Source organism: Salmo trutta, unplaced genomic scaffold (assembly GCF_901001165.1).
Source record: "Salmo trutta unplaced genomic scaffold, fSalTru1.1, whole genome shotgun sequence".
In the NCBI taxonomy this organism is placed as follows: domain Eukaryota; kingdom Metazoa; phylum Chordata; class Actinopteri; order Salmoniformes; family Salmonidae; genus Salmo; species Salmo trutta.
Genome location: NW_021823319.1, coordinates 565,747 through 581,986, shown reverse-complemented (window position 1 = coordinate 581,986; position 16,240 = coordinate 565,747). Strand labels below are relative to the sequence as shown.

Below are 16,240 nucleotides of genomic sequence, written 5' to 3'. Positions count from 1 at the left end.
GAGAGAGGGCAAGACAGCGAGAGAGGAGCAAGACAGCGAGAGAGGGAGCAAGACAGCGAGAGAGGGCAAGACAGCGAGAGAGGAGCAAGACAGCGAGAGAGGGAGCAAGACAGCGAGAGAGGGCAAGACAGCGAGAGAGGGCAAGACAGCGAGAGAGGGCAAGACAGCGAGAGAGGGCAAGACAGCGAGAGAGGGAGCAAGACAGCGAGAGAGTGAGCAAGACAGCGAGAGAGGGCAAGACAGCGAAAGAGGGCAAGACAGCGAGAGAGGGCAAGACAGCGAGAGAGGGCAAGACAGCGAGAGAGGGCAAGACAGCGAAAGAGGGCAAGACAGCGAGAGAGGGCAAGACAGCGAGAGAGGGAGCAAGACAGCGAGAGAGGGCAAGACAGCGAGAGAGGGCAAGACAGCGAGAGAGGGAGCAAGACAGCGAGAGAGGGCAAGACAGCGAGAGAGGGCAAGACAGCGAGAGAGGGCAAGACAGCGAGAGAGGGCAAGACAGCGAGAGAGGGCAAGACAGCGAGAGAGGGAGCAAGACAGCGAGAGAGGGAGCAAGACAGCGAGAGAGGGCAAGACAGCGAGAGAGGGCAAGACAGCGAGAGAGGGCAAGACAGCGAGAGAGGGCAAGACAGCGAGAGAGGGCAAGACAGCGAGAGAGGGCAAGACAGCGAGAGAGGGAGCAAGACAGCGAGAGAGGGCAAGACAGCGAGAGAGGAGCAAGACAGCGAGAGAGGGAGAAAGACAGCGAGAGAGGGCAAGACAGCGAGAGAGGGAGCAAGACAGCGAGAGAGGGAGCAAGACAGCGAGAGAGGGCAAGACAGCGAGAGAGGGCAAGACAGCGAGAGAGGGCAAGACAGCGAGAGAGGGAGCAAGACAGCGAGAGAGGGAGCAAGACAGCGAGAGAGGGCAAGACAGCGAGAGAGGGCAAGACAGCGAGAGAGGGCAAGACAGCGAGAGAGGGCAAGACAGCGAAAGAGGGCAAGACAGCGAGAGAGGAGCAAGACAGCGAGAGAGGGAGCAAGACAGCGAGAGAGGGAGCAAGACAGCGAGAGAGGGCAAGACAGCGAGAGAGGGCAAGAGAGCGAGAGAGGGAGCAAGACAGCGCGAGAGAGGGCAAGACAGCGAGAGAGGGCAAGACAGCGAGAGAGGGCAAGACAGCGAGAGAGGGAGCAAGACAGCGAGAGAGGGAGCAAGACAGCGAGAGAGGGCAAGACAGCGAGAGAGGGAGCAAGACAGCGAGAGAGGGAGCAAGACAGCGAGAGAGGGCAAGACAGCGAGAGAGAGAGCAAGACAGCGAGAGAGGGAGCAAGACAGCGAGAGAGGGAGCAAGACAGCGAAAGAGGGCAAGACAGCGAGAGAGGGCAAGACAGCGAGAGAGGGAGCAAGACAGCGAGAGAGGGCAAGACAGCGAGAGAGGGCAAGACAGCGAGAGAGGGCAAGACAGCGAGAGAGGGGCAAGACAGCGAGAGAGGGCAAGACAGCGAGAGAGGGCAAGACAGCGAGAGAGGGCAAGACAGCGAGAGAGGGAGCAAGACAGCGAGAGAGGGAGCAAGACAGCGAGAGAGGGCAAGACAGCGAGAGAGGGCAAGACAGCGAGAGAGGGAGCAAGACAGCGAGAGAGGGAGCAAGACAGCGAGAGAGGGCAAGACAGCGAGAGAGGGCAAGACAGCGAGAGAGGGAGCAAGACAGCGAGAGAGGGCAAGACAGCGAGAGAGGAGCAAGACAGCGAGAGAGGGAGCAAGACAGCGAGAGAGGGCAAGACAGCGAGAGAGGGAGCAAGACAGCGAGAGGGCAAGACAGCGAGAGAGGGCAAGACAGCGAGAGAGGGCAAGACAGCGAGAGAGGGAGCAAGACAGCGAGAGAGGGAGCAAGACAGCGAGAGAGGGCAAGACAGCGAGAGAGGGCAAGACAGCGAGAGAGGGCAAGACAGCGAAAGAGGGCAAGACAGCGAGAGAGGAGCAAGACAGCGAGAGAGGGAGCAAGACAGCGAGAGAGGGAGCAAGACAGCGAGAGAGGGCAAGACAGCGAGAGAGGGCAAGAGAGCGAGAGAGGGAGCAAGACAGCGAGAGAGGGCAAGACAGCGAGAGAGGGCAAGACAGCGAGAGAGGGAGCAAGACAGCGAGAGAGGGAGCAAGACAGCGAGAGAGGGCAAGACAGCGAGAGAGGGAGCAAGACAGCGAGAGAGGGCAAGACAGCGAGAGAGGGAGCAAGACAGCGAGAGAGGGAGCAAGACAGCGAGAGAGAGAGCAAGACAGCGAGAGAGGGCTCGTGCGTGACACTGATTTAAAGCAACGATATTCAAGTGATAGGCTTTTTTAAAACTCTGCAGCTGCAATATAAAACATATATAATCTTTACAATGAAAAAATAAGGTGACCCCAAAAAAACAGATATAGATGATAAATTAGAGGTACATTCAGTCTATATATTACTGTAGTATAGACTAGCCAGATAGAGATGGTACATTCAGTCTACATATTACTGTAGTATAGACTAGCCAGATAGAGATGGTACATTCAGTCTATATATTACTGTAGTATAGACTAGCCAGATAGAGATGGTACATTCAGTCTATATATTACTGTAGTATAGACTAGCCAGATAGAGATGGTACATTCAGTCTTTATATTACTGTAGTATAGACTAGCCAGATAGAGATGGTACATTCAGTCTATATATTACTGTAGTATAGACTAGCCAGATAGAGATGGTACATTCAGTCTTTATATTACTGTAGTATAGACTAGCCAGGTAGAGATGGTACATTCAGTCTTTATATTACTGTAGTATAGACTAGCCAGATAGAGATGGTACATTCAGTCTTTATATTACTGTAGTATAGACTAGCCAGATAGAGATGGTACATTCAGTCTATATATTACTGTAGTATAGACTAGCCAGATAGAGATGGTACATTCAGTCTTTATATTACTGTAGTATAGACTAGCCAGATAGAGATGGTACATTCAGTCTATATATTACTGTAGTATAGACTAGCCAGATAGAGATGGTACAATCAGTCTTTATATTACTGTAGTATAGACTAACCAGATAGAGATGGTACATTCAGTCTATATATTACTGTAGTATAGACTAACCAGATAGAGATGGTACATTCAGTCTATATATTACTGTAGTATAGACTAGCCAGATAGAGATGGTACATTCAGTCTATATTACTGTAGTATAGACTAGCCAGATAGAGATGGTACATTCAGTCTATATATTACTGTAGTATAGACTAGCCAGATAGAGATGGTACATTCAGTCTATATATTACTGTAGTATAGACTAGCCAGATAGAGATGGTACATTCAGTCTATATATTACTGTAGTATAGACTAGCCAGATAGAGATGGTACATTCAGTCTTTATATTACTGTAGTATAGACTAGCCAGATAGAGATGGTACATTCAGTCTTTATATTACTGTAGTATAGACTAGCCAGATAGAGATGGTACATTCAGTCTATATATTACTGTAGTATAGACTAGCCAGATAGAGATGGTACATTCAGTCTTTATATTACTGTAGTATAGACTAACCAGATAGAGATGGTACATTCAGTCTTTATATTACTGTAGTATAGACTAGCCAGATAGAGATGGTACATTCAGTCTATATATTACTGTAGTATAGACTAGCCAGATAGAGATGGTACATTCAGTCTTTATATTACTGTAGTATAGACTAGCCAGATAGAGATGGTACATTCAGTCTATATATTACTGTAGTATAGACTAGCCAGATAGAGATGGTACATTCAGTCTATATATTACTGTAGTATAGACTAGCCAGATAGAGATGGTACATTCAGTCTTTATATTACTGTAGTATAGACTAGCCAGATAGAGATGGTACATTCAGTCTATATATTACTGTAGTATAGACTAGCCAGATAGAGATGGTACATTCAGTCTATATATTACTGTAGTATAGACTAGCCAGATAGAGATGGTACATTCAGTCTTTATATTACTGTAGTATAGACTAGCCAGATAGAGATGGTACATTCAGTCTATATATTACTGTAGTACAGACTAACCAGATAGAGATGGTACATTCAGTCTATATATTACTGTAGTATAGACCCTGAGATGGGCTGTCTGTCCCCACCCTGAGATGGGCTGTCTGTCCCTCCACCCTGAGATGGGCTGTCTGTCCCTCCACCCTGAGATGGGCTGTCTGTCCCTCCACCCTGAGATGGGCTGTCTGTCCCCCATAGTGAGATGGGCTGTCTGTCCCTCCACCCTGAGATGGGCTGTCTGTCCCTCCGCCCTGAGATGGGCCGTCTGTCCCCACCCTGAGATGGGCTGTCTGTCCCTCCACCCTGAGATGGGCTGTCTGTCCCTCCACCCTGAGATGGGCTGTCTGTCCCCCATAGTGAGATGGGCTGTCTGTCCCCCACCCTGAGATGGGCTGTCTGTCCCTCCACCCTGAGATGGGCTGTTTATCCTTCCACCCTGAGATGGGCTGTCTGTCCCTCCTCTCTGAGATGGGCTGTCTGTCCCCACCCTGAGATGGGCTGTCTGTCCCTCCTCCCTGAGATGGGCTGTCTGTCCCTCCACCCTGAGATGGGCTGTCTGTCCCCACCCTGAGATGGGCTATCTGTCCCTCCACCCTGAGATGGGCTGTCTGTCCCTCCACCCTGAGATGGGCTGTCTGTCCCTCCACCCTGAGATGGGCTGTCTGTCCCCACCCTGAGATAGGCTGTCTGTCCCCACCCTGAGAGGGGCTGTCTGTCCCCACCCTGAGATGGGCCGTCTGTCCCTCCACCCTGAGATGGGCTGTCTGTCCCTCCACCCTGAGAGGGGCTGTCTGTCCCTTCACCCTGAGATGGGCCGTCTGTCCCCACCCTGAGATGGGCTGTCTGTTCCCACCTTGAGAGGGGCTGTCTGTCCCCACTGTGAGATGGGCTGTCTGTCCCCACCCTGAGATGGGCTGTCTGTCCCCACCCTGAGATGGGCTGTCTGTCCCCACCCTTAGAGGGGCTGTCTGTCCCCACCCTTAGAGGGGCTGTCTGTCCCCACCCTGAGATGGGCTGTCTGTCCCCACCCTGAGATGGGCTGTCTGTCCCCCACCCTGAGATGGGCTGTCTGTCCCCACCCTGAGAGGGGCTGTCTGTCCCCCACCCTGAGATGGGCTGTCTGTCCCTCCACCCTGAGATGGGCTGTCTGTCCCTCCACCCTGAGATGGGCTGTCTGTCCCTCCACCCTGAGAGGGGCTGTCTGTCCCTTCACCCTGAGATGGGCCGTCTGTCCCCACCCTGAGATGGGCTGTCTGTTCCCACCTTGAGAGGGGCTGTCTGTCCCCACTGTGAGATGGGCTGTCTGTCCCCACCCTGAGATGGGCTGTCTGTCCCCACCCTGAGATGGGCTGTCTGTCCCCACCCTTAGAGGGGCTGTCTGTCCCCACCCTTAGAGGGGCTGTCTGTCCCCACCCTGAGATGGGCTGTCTGTCCCCACCCTGAGATGGGCTGTCTGTCCCCCACCCTGAGATGGGCTGTCTGTCCCCACCCTGAGAGGGGCTGTCTGTCCCCCACCCTGAGATGGGCTGTCTGTCCCCCACCCTGAGATGGGCTGTCTGTCCCCACCCTGAGAGGGGCTGTCTGTCCCCCACCCTGAGATGGGCTGTCTGTCCCCACCCTGAGATGGGCTGTCTGTCCCCACCCTGAGAGTGGCTGTCTGTCCCCACCCTGAGAGGGGCTGTCTGTCCCCACCCTGAGAGGGGCTGTCTGTCCCCACCCTGAGATGGGCTGTCTGTCCCCCACCCTGAGAAGGGCTGTCTGTCCCCACCCTGAGCGTTGATGATTCATCATGCAGCAGCTGTTGATTTAGACATTATATATAATTTAACAGTTCCATTTCACGCCTTGCTGTTCACATCAATAATGTATTATAATTTACCGGTTTCTCGCAATTATTTATCACGGGAAAAGGGAGAGGTTTTGGTCGGTACATCCTAGTGAATCTCAGTAACCGGGTTCCCGCCATTCAACCCTGGGATGGTCGTTACACAGGGGAGGCTGACTGGTAGCTGGTGATACACTGCAAAAAAGTTAAATCTAATATTGTCTTATATTAAGAATTCATTTAAAATGTGTTTTATTTTCTTGTTTTTTCGTACCAAGTTTGGCAGATAATTTTGCTTATTTTAACCTAAAAAATATCTAGAAATAAGATAAATTACTTGTATTAAGCCTTTAGATAAAAAACAGCTTATTATCTGCCAATAGATAGAGCCGGAGGTTCTGCACTGTGTCCTGGTGGAATAACTGTGATGTTGTTTATAACTCGTCTGGCATTCAGGAATCCTGTTTGTTGGTGTTTATAACTCGTCTGGCATTCAGGAATCCTGTTTGTTGGTGTTTATAACTCGTCTGGCATTCAGGAATCCTGTTTGTTGGTGTTTATAACTCGTCTGGCATTCAGGAATCCTGTTTGTTGGTGTTTATAACTCGTTTGTTGGTGTTTTGTAATTCCGTTCTCCATATGTCCTGGAGGTCCTTCACTCTGTCCTGTTGAAGAGTCCTGAAGCTCTCATCTTCATCATCAAGGGTTAGTTAGTTTAGGTTAGTAGGGTGTTGGTGTGATACTAACTCTGTGCTTGTTGTGTTCAGGTATCTTGGAGGTGCTTCACTGTGTCCTGGTGGAGAGTCCTGAAGCTCTGAACATCATCAAGGAGGGACACATCAAGTCAATCATCTCTCTGCTAGACAAACATGGACGAAACCACAAGGTGGGTAGAGGAGACCACCTACCTATTTAACAGAGATTATATATAGAATGGATGATGTCCTAGCTGGGTGATGAACCTACCTATTTAACAGAGATTATATATAGAATGGATGATGTCCTAGCTGGGTGGTGAACCTACCTATTTAACAGAGATTATATATAGAATGGATGATGTCCTAGCTGGGTGATGGAACTACCTATTTAACAGAGATTATATACAGAATGGACTATGAATTGTTTATTCGCTGTTTCTTTACAGTGAATTGTGATGATACATTTGTTAGCGACATTTTGCACCAGTGGGTCGGCTCCACTCTTTCACAATATTTCATTTAACGTTTCTATATTTTCAGAGTACATATGTCTTGTTATTGATTTTTAGAAGAGGTATTAGTTTTGGAAATGTTTTATTTTGCTGGCTGATGAGTTGAGAATTGAAGCAAATCAATATAACTATATAGCTGTATATCACAGATGTTCACGCGATACACGGCGAACAACTTAAGCGCTCGATAACTTTAATAACTTTAATGTTCCCCTTGTTTTTACATGATTAGCTAATGGACCAACATTACTGAAAGGCTTGGTCATGTTGCCACATCTAAATGATTGAAATGTCCTGTACTTTCTCTCCAGTGAGTCGTGTCGGGTGAGCCTTAAGTAGAAAGCCCTGTCGTTCCATTTTGACAATAGCATCGCCTTTTTACCTCTCTGTAGATGTTTTATCTCCGCTGTCAACAACATCAAGTTAAATTGCAGATTAGGCAATAATGTAGTCTACACTCTGAATGCATGTTAACAACAATTTAGTTTGTTGGGTGAGGTCCAACCAGCATCTGATCTGTATCATGGTCTATTCTATATGTTAACCCTACAGGTTCTGGACGTGCTCTGTTCTCTGTGTGTCTGTCATGGTGGTCCGGTCCAACCAGCATCTGATCTGTATCATGGTCTATTCTATATGTTAACCCTACAGGTTCTGGACGTGCTCTGTTCTCTGTGTGTCTGTCATGGTGTGGCGGTCCGGTCCAACCAGCACCTGATCTGTGACAACCTGCTACCTGGCAGAGACCTGCTGCTACAGACACGACTTGTCAACCATGTCAGCAGGTACATCCTTCCTCCTCCACCTCCCCTGACCCAAACCCTAACCTACCCTAACCCTAACCTTAACCTACCCTAACCCTAACCCTGACACTAACCCTAACCCTAACCCAAACCCTAACCTACCCTAACCCGACACTAACCCAAACCCTAACCCTGACCCTAACCCTAACCCTCCCCTAACCCAAACCCTGACCCTATCCTAACCCTGACCCTAACCCTAACCCAAACCCTGACCCTAACCCTAACCCTAACCCTAACCCTGACCTACCCTAACCCTGACTCAAACCCTAACCCTAACCTACCCTACCCCTACCCATAACCCTGACCCTGACCAGCTTTTCAAAGCATTTCATGTTTATAGATATGTTTATAGAGTGCTACGGGTCGGGAGTCATTTAGGCAGGTTACCTTGGCATTTTTGGGCACAGGGACTATGATGGTCTGCTTGAAACATGATGGTATTACAGACTGGGTCAGGGAGAGGTTGAAAATGTCAGTGAAGACACTTGGCAGCTCATGCTCTGACTACCGGTGCCGGGTAATCTGTTGGCCTTGTGAATGTTAACCTGTTTAAAGGACTTACTTACATCGGCTACGGAGAGCGTGATCACACATTCATCCGGAACAGATGGTGCTCTCATGCATGGTTCAGTGTTGCTAGCCTCGAAGCGAGCATAGAAGATATTTCACTCATCTGGTAGGCTCTCGTCACATGGCAGCTCGCGGCTGGGTTTCCCTTTGTGATCCGTGATTGTTTGCAAGCCCTGCCTTATCCGACGAGTGTCAGAGCCGGTGTAGTAGGATTCCCTCATACGACACTACAGCCCAGGGCTCAATACAATCCACCAGTCAGACATTATGCTAATGTCTCTGACCTTATTCTTTATATTCAGATGATGGAACATGGAAGGTTGTTCAGATGAATAGAATCACACTTGAGTTAGATGATATGATTGACAGTTGACAGTTCAGTTGGCATTAGTCTGTTATCCTTTTCTTGATTGGCTGTGGTTAGGATTGGCCAGCCGGTAGATAGCGTAGTATGTACAGTGCATTTTGGAAAGTATTCAGACCCCTTTGACTTTTTCCACATTTTGTTACGTTACAGCCGTATTCAAAAATGTATTAAATATTTGTTCCCCGTAATCAATCTACACACAATTGAAATATATTATTTTGAAATGATCAGTAAACAAAAAAGCAATACGCACCATAAAACTTTTTGAAATATTGAAATTGTGTCTCGATATGTAGTACCGCTGTGTTAGGTTTATGTACTCTTGTTTGTATACAGTGGCAAGAAAAAGTATGTAAACTCTTTGGAATTACCTGGATTTCTGCATAAATTGGTCATAAAATTTGATCTGATCTTCATCTAGGTCACAACAATAGACAAACACAGTCTGCTTAAACTAATAACACACAAACAATTATACCTTTTCATGTCTTTATTGAACACACGTGTAAACATTCACAGTGCAGGGTGGGAAAAGTATGTGAACCCTTGGATGTAATAACTGGTTGACCCTCCTTTGGCAGCAATAACCTCAACCAGACGTTTTCTGTAGTTGGGGATCAGACCTGCACAACGGTCAGGAGGAATTTTGGACCATTTCTCTTTACAAAACTGTTTCAGTTCGGCAATATTTATGGGATGTCTGGTGTGAACTGCTCTCTCGAGGTCATGCCACAGCATCTCAATCGGGTTGAGGTCAGGACTCTGACTGGACCTCTCCAGAAGGAGTATTTCTCTTCTGTTGAAGCCATTCTGTTAGAGATACTTTTGTAACCCTTTCCAGCTTTATGCAAGTCAACAATTCTTAATCTCTTTTGTTTGAGGCATGGTTCACATCAGGCAATGCTTCTTGTGAATAGCAAACTAACATTTTGTGAGTGTTTTTTTTATAGGACAGGGCAGCTCTAACAAACATCTCCAATCTCGTCTAATTGATTGGACTCCAGGTTAGTTTACTACTGACTCCAATTAGTTTTGGAGAAGTCATTAGCCTTTAGAGAAGTCATTAGCCTAGGGGGTTCACATACTTTACCCAACCTACACTCTAAATGTTTAAATGATGTATTCAATATAGACAAGACAAATACAATCATTTGTGTGTTATTAGTTTAAGCACACTGTGTTTGTCTATTGTTGTGACTTAGATGAAGATCAGATCTAATTTGTTGACCAATTTATGCAGAAATCCAGGTAATTCCAAAGGGTTCACATACTGTTTCTTGCCGCTGTATTTCTGTTTTTGTATTTGTTTTATTCATAATAATAATTACAAAAAACAATATTTAAAAAATACCAGTCAAGCACTCAAGCTAACTTGCTAGCTACTTCCAGACACAAATGAGAGAACAGCTCACTGAACAGTACTCACCCTAGCAGAGCTGGTTAGGCTGTTATGTTATCCAGAGCGTTGGTGACTGCAACAGTGCTGTCAGAATGTTCGTTCATAAATTCAGAGCGTTTCAAAGCGCACACTGGACGCTCTGGCCGATGAGTAGGGTTGATCCGAACGTTCTGCCCTCACAACGGCAGTCAAGCACCCAAGCTAACGTGCTAACATTGGCTAGCTTGCTAGCTACTTCCAGACACATAATGAGAGAACACCCCACTCTGATCATTTTACTCTCCCTAGCAGAGCTGGTTAGGCTGTTTTCATGTTATCCAGAGCGTTGGTGACTAACTGTGCTGCTGACAACAATTTTATAACGTTTTTTTGCCGACGTTTACTGACACCAGACGTATTCAACTGGTGTTGAACGTTCGTAAATTCATCAAATATGCTGCGCTCTGGCACACTCAGACGAGAGTCCTCTGAAAATTGGAGTAGATGGCTAGACTGAATTTACGAATGTACCCAAAATGGTTACTTTACTTAAGACATATAGCTAGCTAGCTAGCTAACAATGAACCATAATCACACTACCCTGCATGAATCCGCAGGTAGCTAACCAACGTCTATCAACAGTTGGCACAGTGACATTCTATTGAAACGGATAACTTGCATAGTGGAGTATTTTGTTAAGACATGTAGCTAGCTTGCTAGCCAAACAATGAACCGCAATCCCAACTCATAACGTTGCTACCCTGCATGAACGTAACGTTAGCTAGCGAGCCAGCCAGCTAATGTTATCTAGATAACAGTACACTTTAACTTGAAATGAAACCACTTTCTTACCCGTATACATCATAGATGGAGGCGTCTCCTGTCACGGATGCCATGGTTGCCCTTAGTTTGAAGATGTAATCCGGACACAGGTGTTTTCTCCATCTCCTTTGCTATCATACTCGAATTCCACTGAACTCGGTCCTCCAGAAATTGAAGAGCAACACTTATGCAGTTTTACTACGCGATATATATATTTTTTAAAAGCCGCGTTAGACATGATTACCAACACATACTGACCAGCTCAAATAGACCGAAGCGTGCTATATGGCAGACCAATCCAAACTCATCTCTCGGCATGTCCAGCCCAGTCATTATCTCAGCCAATCAATGCTTCAATGCCAATCAATTGCTTTCTTTTTCTGTGGCTAAACCAACTAGGCTCATAATTTAAAAATGTTTTAATTCATATTTACAGATGGCATACAAGTGTGTTATTAAGGCATATGAAAAGTTCTGCCCAAAAAATGCATCTTGATTAAAAAAAAAGTTTACATTCAAACGTCTCTCCTGTGAAGTAGTGACCAGCAACATACGCCTAGTCTCCTGAAACGGTGACATTTACATAAGTATTAGACCCTTTACTCAGTACTTTGTTGAAACACCTTTGGCAGCGATTACAGCCTTGAGTCTTCTTGGGTAGGACACTGCACAGCTGTATTTGGGGAGTTTCTCCCATTCTTCTCTGCAGATCCTCTCAAGCTCTGTCAGGTTGGATGGGGAGTGTAGCTGCACAGCTATTTTCAGGTCTCTCCAGAGATGTTTGATCGGGTTCAAGTCGGGGCTCTGGCTGGGCCACTCAAGGACATTCAGAGACTTGTCCCGAAGCCACTCCTGCGTTGTCTTGGCAGTGTGCTTAGGGTTGTTGTCCTGTTGGAAGGTGAACCTTTGCCCCAGTCTGAGGTCCCGAGCGCTCTGGAGCAGGTTTTCATCAAGGATCTCTCTGTACTATACTCCATCTTTCCCTCGATCCTGACTGGTCTCCCAGTCCCTGCCACTGAAAAACATCCCCACAGTATGATGCTGCCACCACCATGCTTCACCGTAGGGATGGTGCCAGGTTTCCTCCTGACGTGATGCTTGGCATTCAGGCCAAAGAGTTCAATCTTGTTTTCATCAGACCACACCTTTTGGTTTCAAATCAACTCTGTGGAAGCATTCAACAGTCTGCCAGTATCTAACTCAGTCAAACCTCTGGGAGAATTCAACAGTCTGCCAGTATCTAACAGTCAAACCTCTGGGAGAATTCAACAGTCTGCCAGTATCTAACTCAGTCAAACCTCTGGGAGAATTCAACAGTCTGCCAGTATCTAACTCAGTCAAACCTCTGGGAGAATTCAACAGTCTGCCAGTATCTAACTCAGTCAAACCTCTGGGAGAATTCAACAGTCTGCCAGTATCTAACTCAGTCAAACCTCTGGGAGAATTCAACAGTCTACCAGTATCTAACTCAGTCAAACCTCTGGGAGAATTCAACAGTCCTGCCAGTATCTAACTCAGTCAAACCTCTGGGAGAATTCAACAGTCTGCCAGTATCTAACTCAGTCAAACCTCTGGGAGAATTCAACAGTCTGCCAGTATCTAACTCAGTCAATAGAATTCAACAGTCTGCCAGTATCTAACTCAGTCAAACCCTCTGGGAGAATTCAACAGTCTGCCAGTATCTAACTCAGTCAACCCTCTGGGAGAATTCAACAGTCTGCCAGTATCTAACTCAGTCAACCCTCTGGGAGAATTCAACAGTCTGCCAGTATCTAACTCAGTCACCCTCTGGGAGAATTCAACAGTCTGCCAGTATCTAACTCAGTCAACCCTCTGGGAGAATTCAACAGTCTGCCAGTATCTAACTCAGTCAACCCTCTGGGAGAATTCAACAGTCTGCCAGTATCTAACTCAGTCAACCCTCTGGGAGAATTCAACAGTCTGCCAGTATCTAACTCAGTCAACCCTCTGGGAGAATTCAACAGTCTGCCAGTATCTAACTCAGTCAAACCTCTGGGAGAATTCAACAGTCTGCCAGTATCTAACTCAGTCAAACCTCTGGGAGAATTCAACAGTCTGCCAGTATCTAACTCAGTCAAACCTCTGGGAGAATTCAACAGTCTGCCAGTATCTAACTCAGTCAAACCTCTGGGAGAATTCAACAGTCTGCCAGTATCTAACTCAGTCAAACCTCTGGGAGAATTCAACAGTCTACCAGTAATCTAACCTCAGTCAAACCTCTGGGAGAATTCAACAGTCTGCCAGTATCTAACTCAGTCAAACCTCTGGGAGAATTCAACAGTCTGCCAGTATCTAACTCAGTCAAACCTCTGGGAGAATTCAACAGTCTGCCAGTATCTAACTCAGTCAAACCTCTGGGAGAATTCAACAGTCTGCCAGTATCTAACTCAGTCAAACCTCTGGGAGAATTCAACAGTCTGCCAGTATCTAACTCAGTCAAACCTCTGGGAGAATTCAACAGCGTTCAACATTGTTCCAGTATTGAACTTTAACCTGCATTAACCCCCCCTTGTTCTCCTTCTTCCCACATGGCAGCATGAGGCCTAACATCTTCCTGGGTGTGAGTGAAGGCTCCGCCCAGTACAGGAAGTGGTATTACGAGCTGATGGTGGACGAGGTGTTACCCTTCGTTACGGCCGAGGCGACACATCTAAGAGTGGGCTGGGCCACCACGGACGGCTACCAACCCTACCCAGGTGGAGGAGAGGGCTGGGGGGGAAACGGGCTCGGTGATGACCTGTACTCCTACGGCTTCGACGGCTTGCACCTGTGGTCAGGTAAGATAGTTAGTCTATTATATTCACCTGTAGTCAGGTTAGATAGTTACTATATTATATTCACCTGTAGTCAGGTTAGATAGTTACTATATTATATTCACCTGTAGTCAGGTTAGATAGTTACTATATTATATACACCTGTAGTCAGGTTAGATAGTTACTATATTATATACACCTGTAGTCAGGTTAGATAGTTACTATATTATATTCACCTGTAGTCAGGTTAGATAGTCTATTATATTCACCTGTAGTCAGGTTAGATAGTCTAATATATTCACCTGTAGTCAGGTTAGATAGTTACTATATTATATTCACCTGTAGTCAGGTTAGATAGTTACTATATTATATTCACCTGTAGTCAGGTTAGATAGTTACTATATTATATTCACCTGTAGTCAGGTTAGATAGTTACTATATTATATTCACCTGTAGTCAGGTTAGATAGTTACTATATTATATTCACCTGTAGTCAGGTTAGATAGTTACTATATTATATTCACCTGTAGTCAGGTTAGATAGTTACTGTATTATATTCACCTGTAGTCAGGTTAGATAGTTACTATATTATATTCACCTGTAGTCAGGTTAGATAGTTACTATATTATATTCACCTGTAGTCAGGTTAGATAGTTACTATATTATATTCACCTGTAGTCAGGTTAGATAGTTACTGTATTATATTCACCTGTAGTCAGGTTAGATAGTCTATTATATTCACCTGTAGTCAGGTTAGATAGTTGTTATATTATATTCACCTGTAGTCAGGTTAGATAGTCTATTATATTCACCTGTAGTCAGGTTAGATAGTCTATTATATTCACCTGTAGTCAGGTTAGATAGTTACTATATTATATTCACCTGTAGTCAGGTTAGATAGTTACTATATTATATTCACCTGTAGTCAGGTTAGATAGTTACTATATTATATTCACCTGTAGTCAGGTTAGATAGTTACTATATTATATTCACCTGTAGTCAGGTTAGATAGTTACTATATTATATTCACCTGTAGTCAGGTTAGATAGTTACTGTATTATATTCACCTGTAGTCAGGTTAGATAGTCTATTATATTCACCTGTAGTCAGGTTAGATAGTTACTATATTATATTCACCTGTAGTCAGGTTAGATAGTCTATTATATTCACCTGTAGTCAGGTTAGATAGTCTATTATATTCACCTGTTGTCAGGTTAGATAGTTACTATATTATATTCACCTGTAGTCAGGTTAGATAGTCTATTATATTCACCTGTAGTCAGGTTAGATAGTTACTATATTATATTCACCTGTAGTCAGGTTAGATAGTCTATTATATTCACCTGTAGTCAGGTTAGATAGTCTATTATATTCACCTGTTGTCAGGTTAGATAGTTACTATATTATATTCACCTGTAGTCAGGTTAGATAGTCTATTATATTCACCTGTAGTCAGGTTAGATAGTTACTATATTATATTCACCTGTAGTCAGGTTAGATAGTTACTATATTATATTCACCTGTAGTCAGGTTAGATAGTTACTATATTATATTCACCTGTAGTCAGGTTAGATAGTTACTATATTATATTCACCTGTAGTCAGGTTAGATAGTTACTGTATTATATTCACCTGTAGTCAGGTTAGATAGTCTATTATATTCACCTGTAGTCAGGTTAGATAATTACATTTACATTTACATTTAAGTCATTTAGCAGACGCTCTTATCCAGAGCGACTTACAAATTGGTGCATTCACCTATAACTATATTATATTCACCTGTAGTCAGGTTAGATAGTTACTATATTATATTCACCTGTAGTCAGGTTAGATAGTTACTATATTATATTCACCTGTAGTCAGGTTAGATAGTTACTATATTATATTCACCTGTAGTCAGGTTAGATAGTTACTGTATTATATTCACCTGTAGTCAGGTTAGATAGTCTATTATATTCACCTGTAGTTAGTTTAGATAGCTACTATATTATATTCACCTGTAGTCAGGTTAGATAGTTACTGTTCCCCCAGAATGCTGTGTGAGGCGTAATGTTCCCCCAGAATGCTGTGTGAGGGGTAATGTTGCCCCAGAATGCTGTGTGAGGGGGTAATGTTCCCTCAGAGTGTTGTGTGAGGGGGTAATGTTCCCCCAGAGTGCTGTGTGAGGGGTAATGTTCCCCCAGAGTGTTGTGTGAGGGGGTAATGTTCCCCCAGAGTGTTGTGTGAGGGGGTAATGTTCCCCCAGTATGCTGTGTGAGGGGTAATGTTCCCCCAGAATGCTGTGTGAGGGGGTAATGTTCCCCCAGTATGCTGTGTGAGGGGTAATGTTCCCCCAGAATGCTGTGTGAGGGGTAATGTTCCCCCAGAGTGCTGTGTGAGGGGGTAATGTTCCCCCAGAATGCTGTGTGAGGGGGTAATGTTCCCCCAGAGTGCTGTGTGAGGGGGTAATGTTCCCCCAGAGTGCTGT

At 45.4% G+C, this 16,240-nt stretch overlaps 1 protein-coding gene across 1 annotated transcript in view; it reads left to right on the top strand.

The window, feature by feature from the left end:
• The window catches only part of ryr2a (ryanodine receptor 2a (cardiac)), a gene marked incomplete at its 3' end in the record, with an annotated part of 473,963 nt that overhangs the window by 210,684 nt on the left and 247,039 nt on the right, over positions 1–16,240 (top strand). The window contains 3 exon segments of the mRNA XM_029748619.1: positions 6,618–6,736; positions 7,712–7,845; positions 13,557–13,798. Of these exon segments, the coding sequence (XP_029604479.1) occupies positions 6,618–6,736; positions 7,712–7,845; positions 13,557–13,798 (495 nt within the window).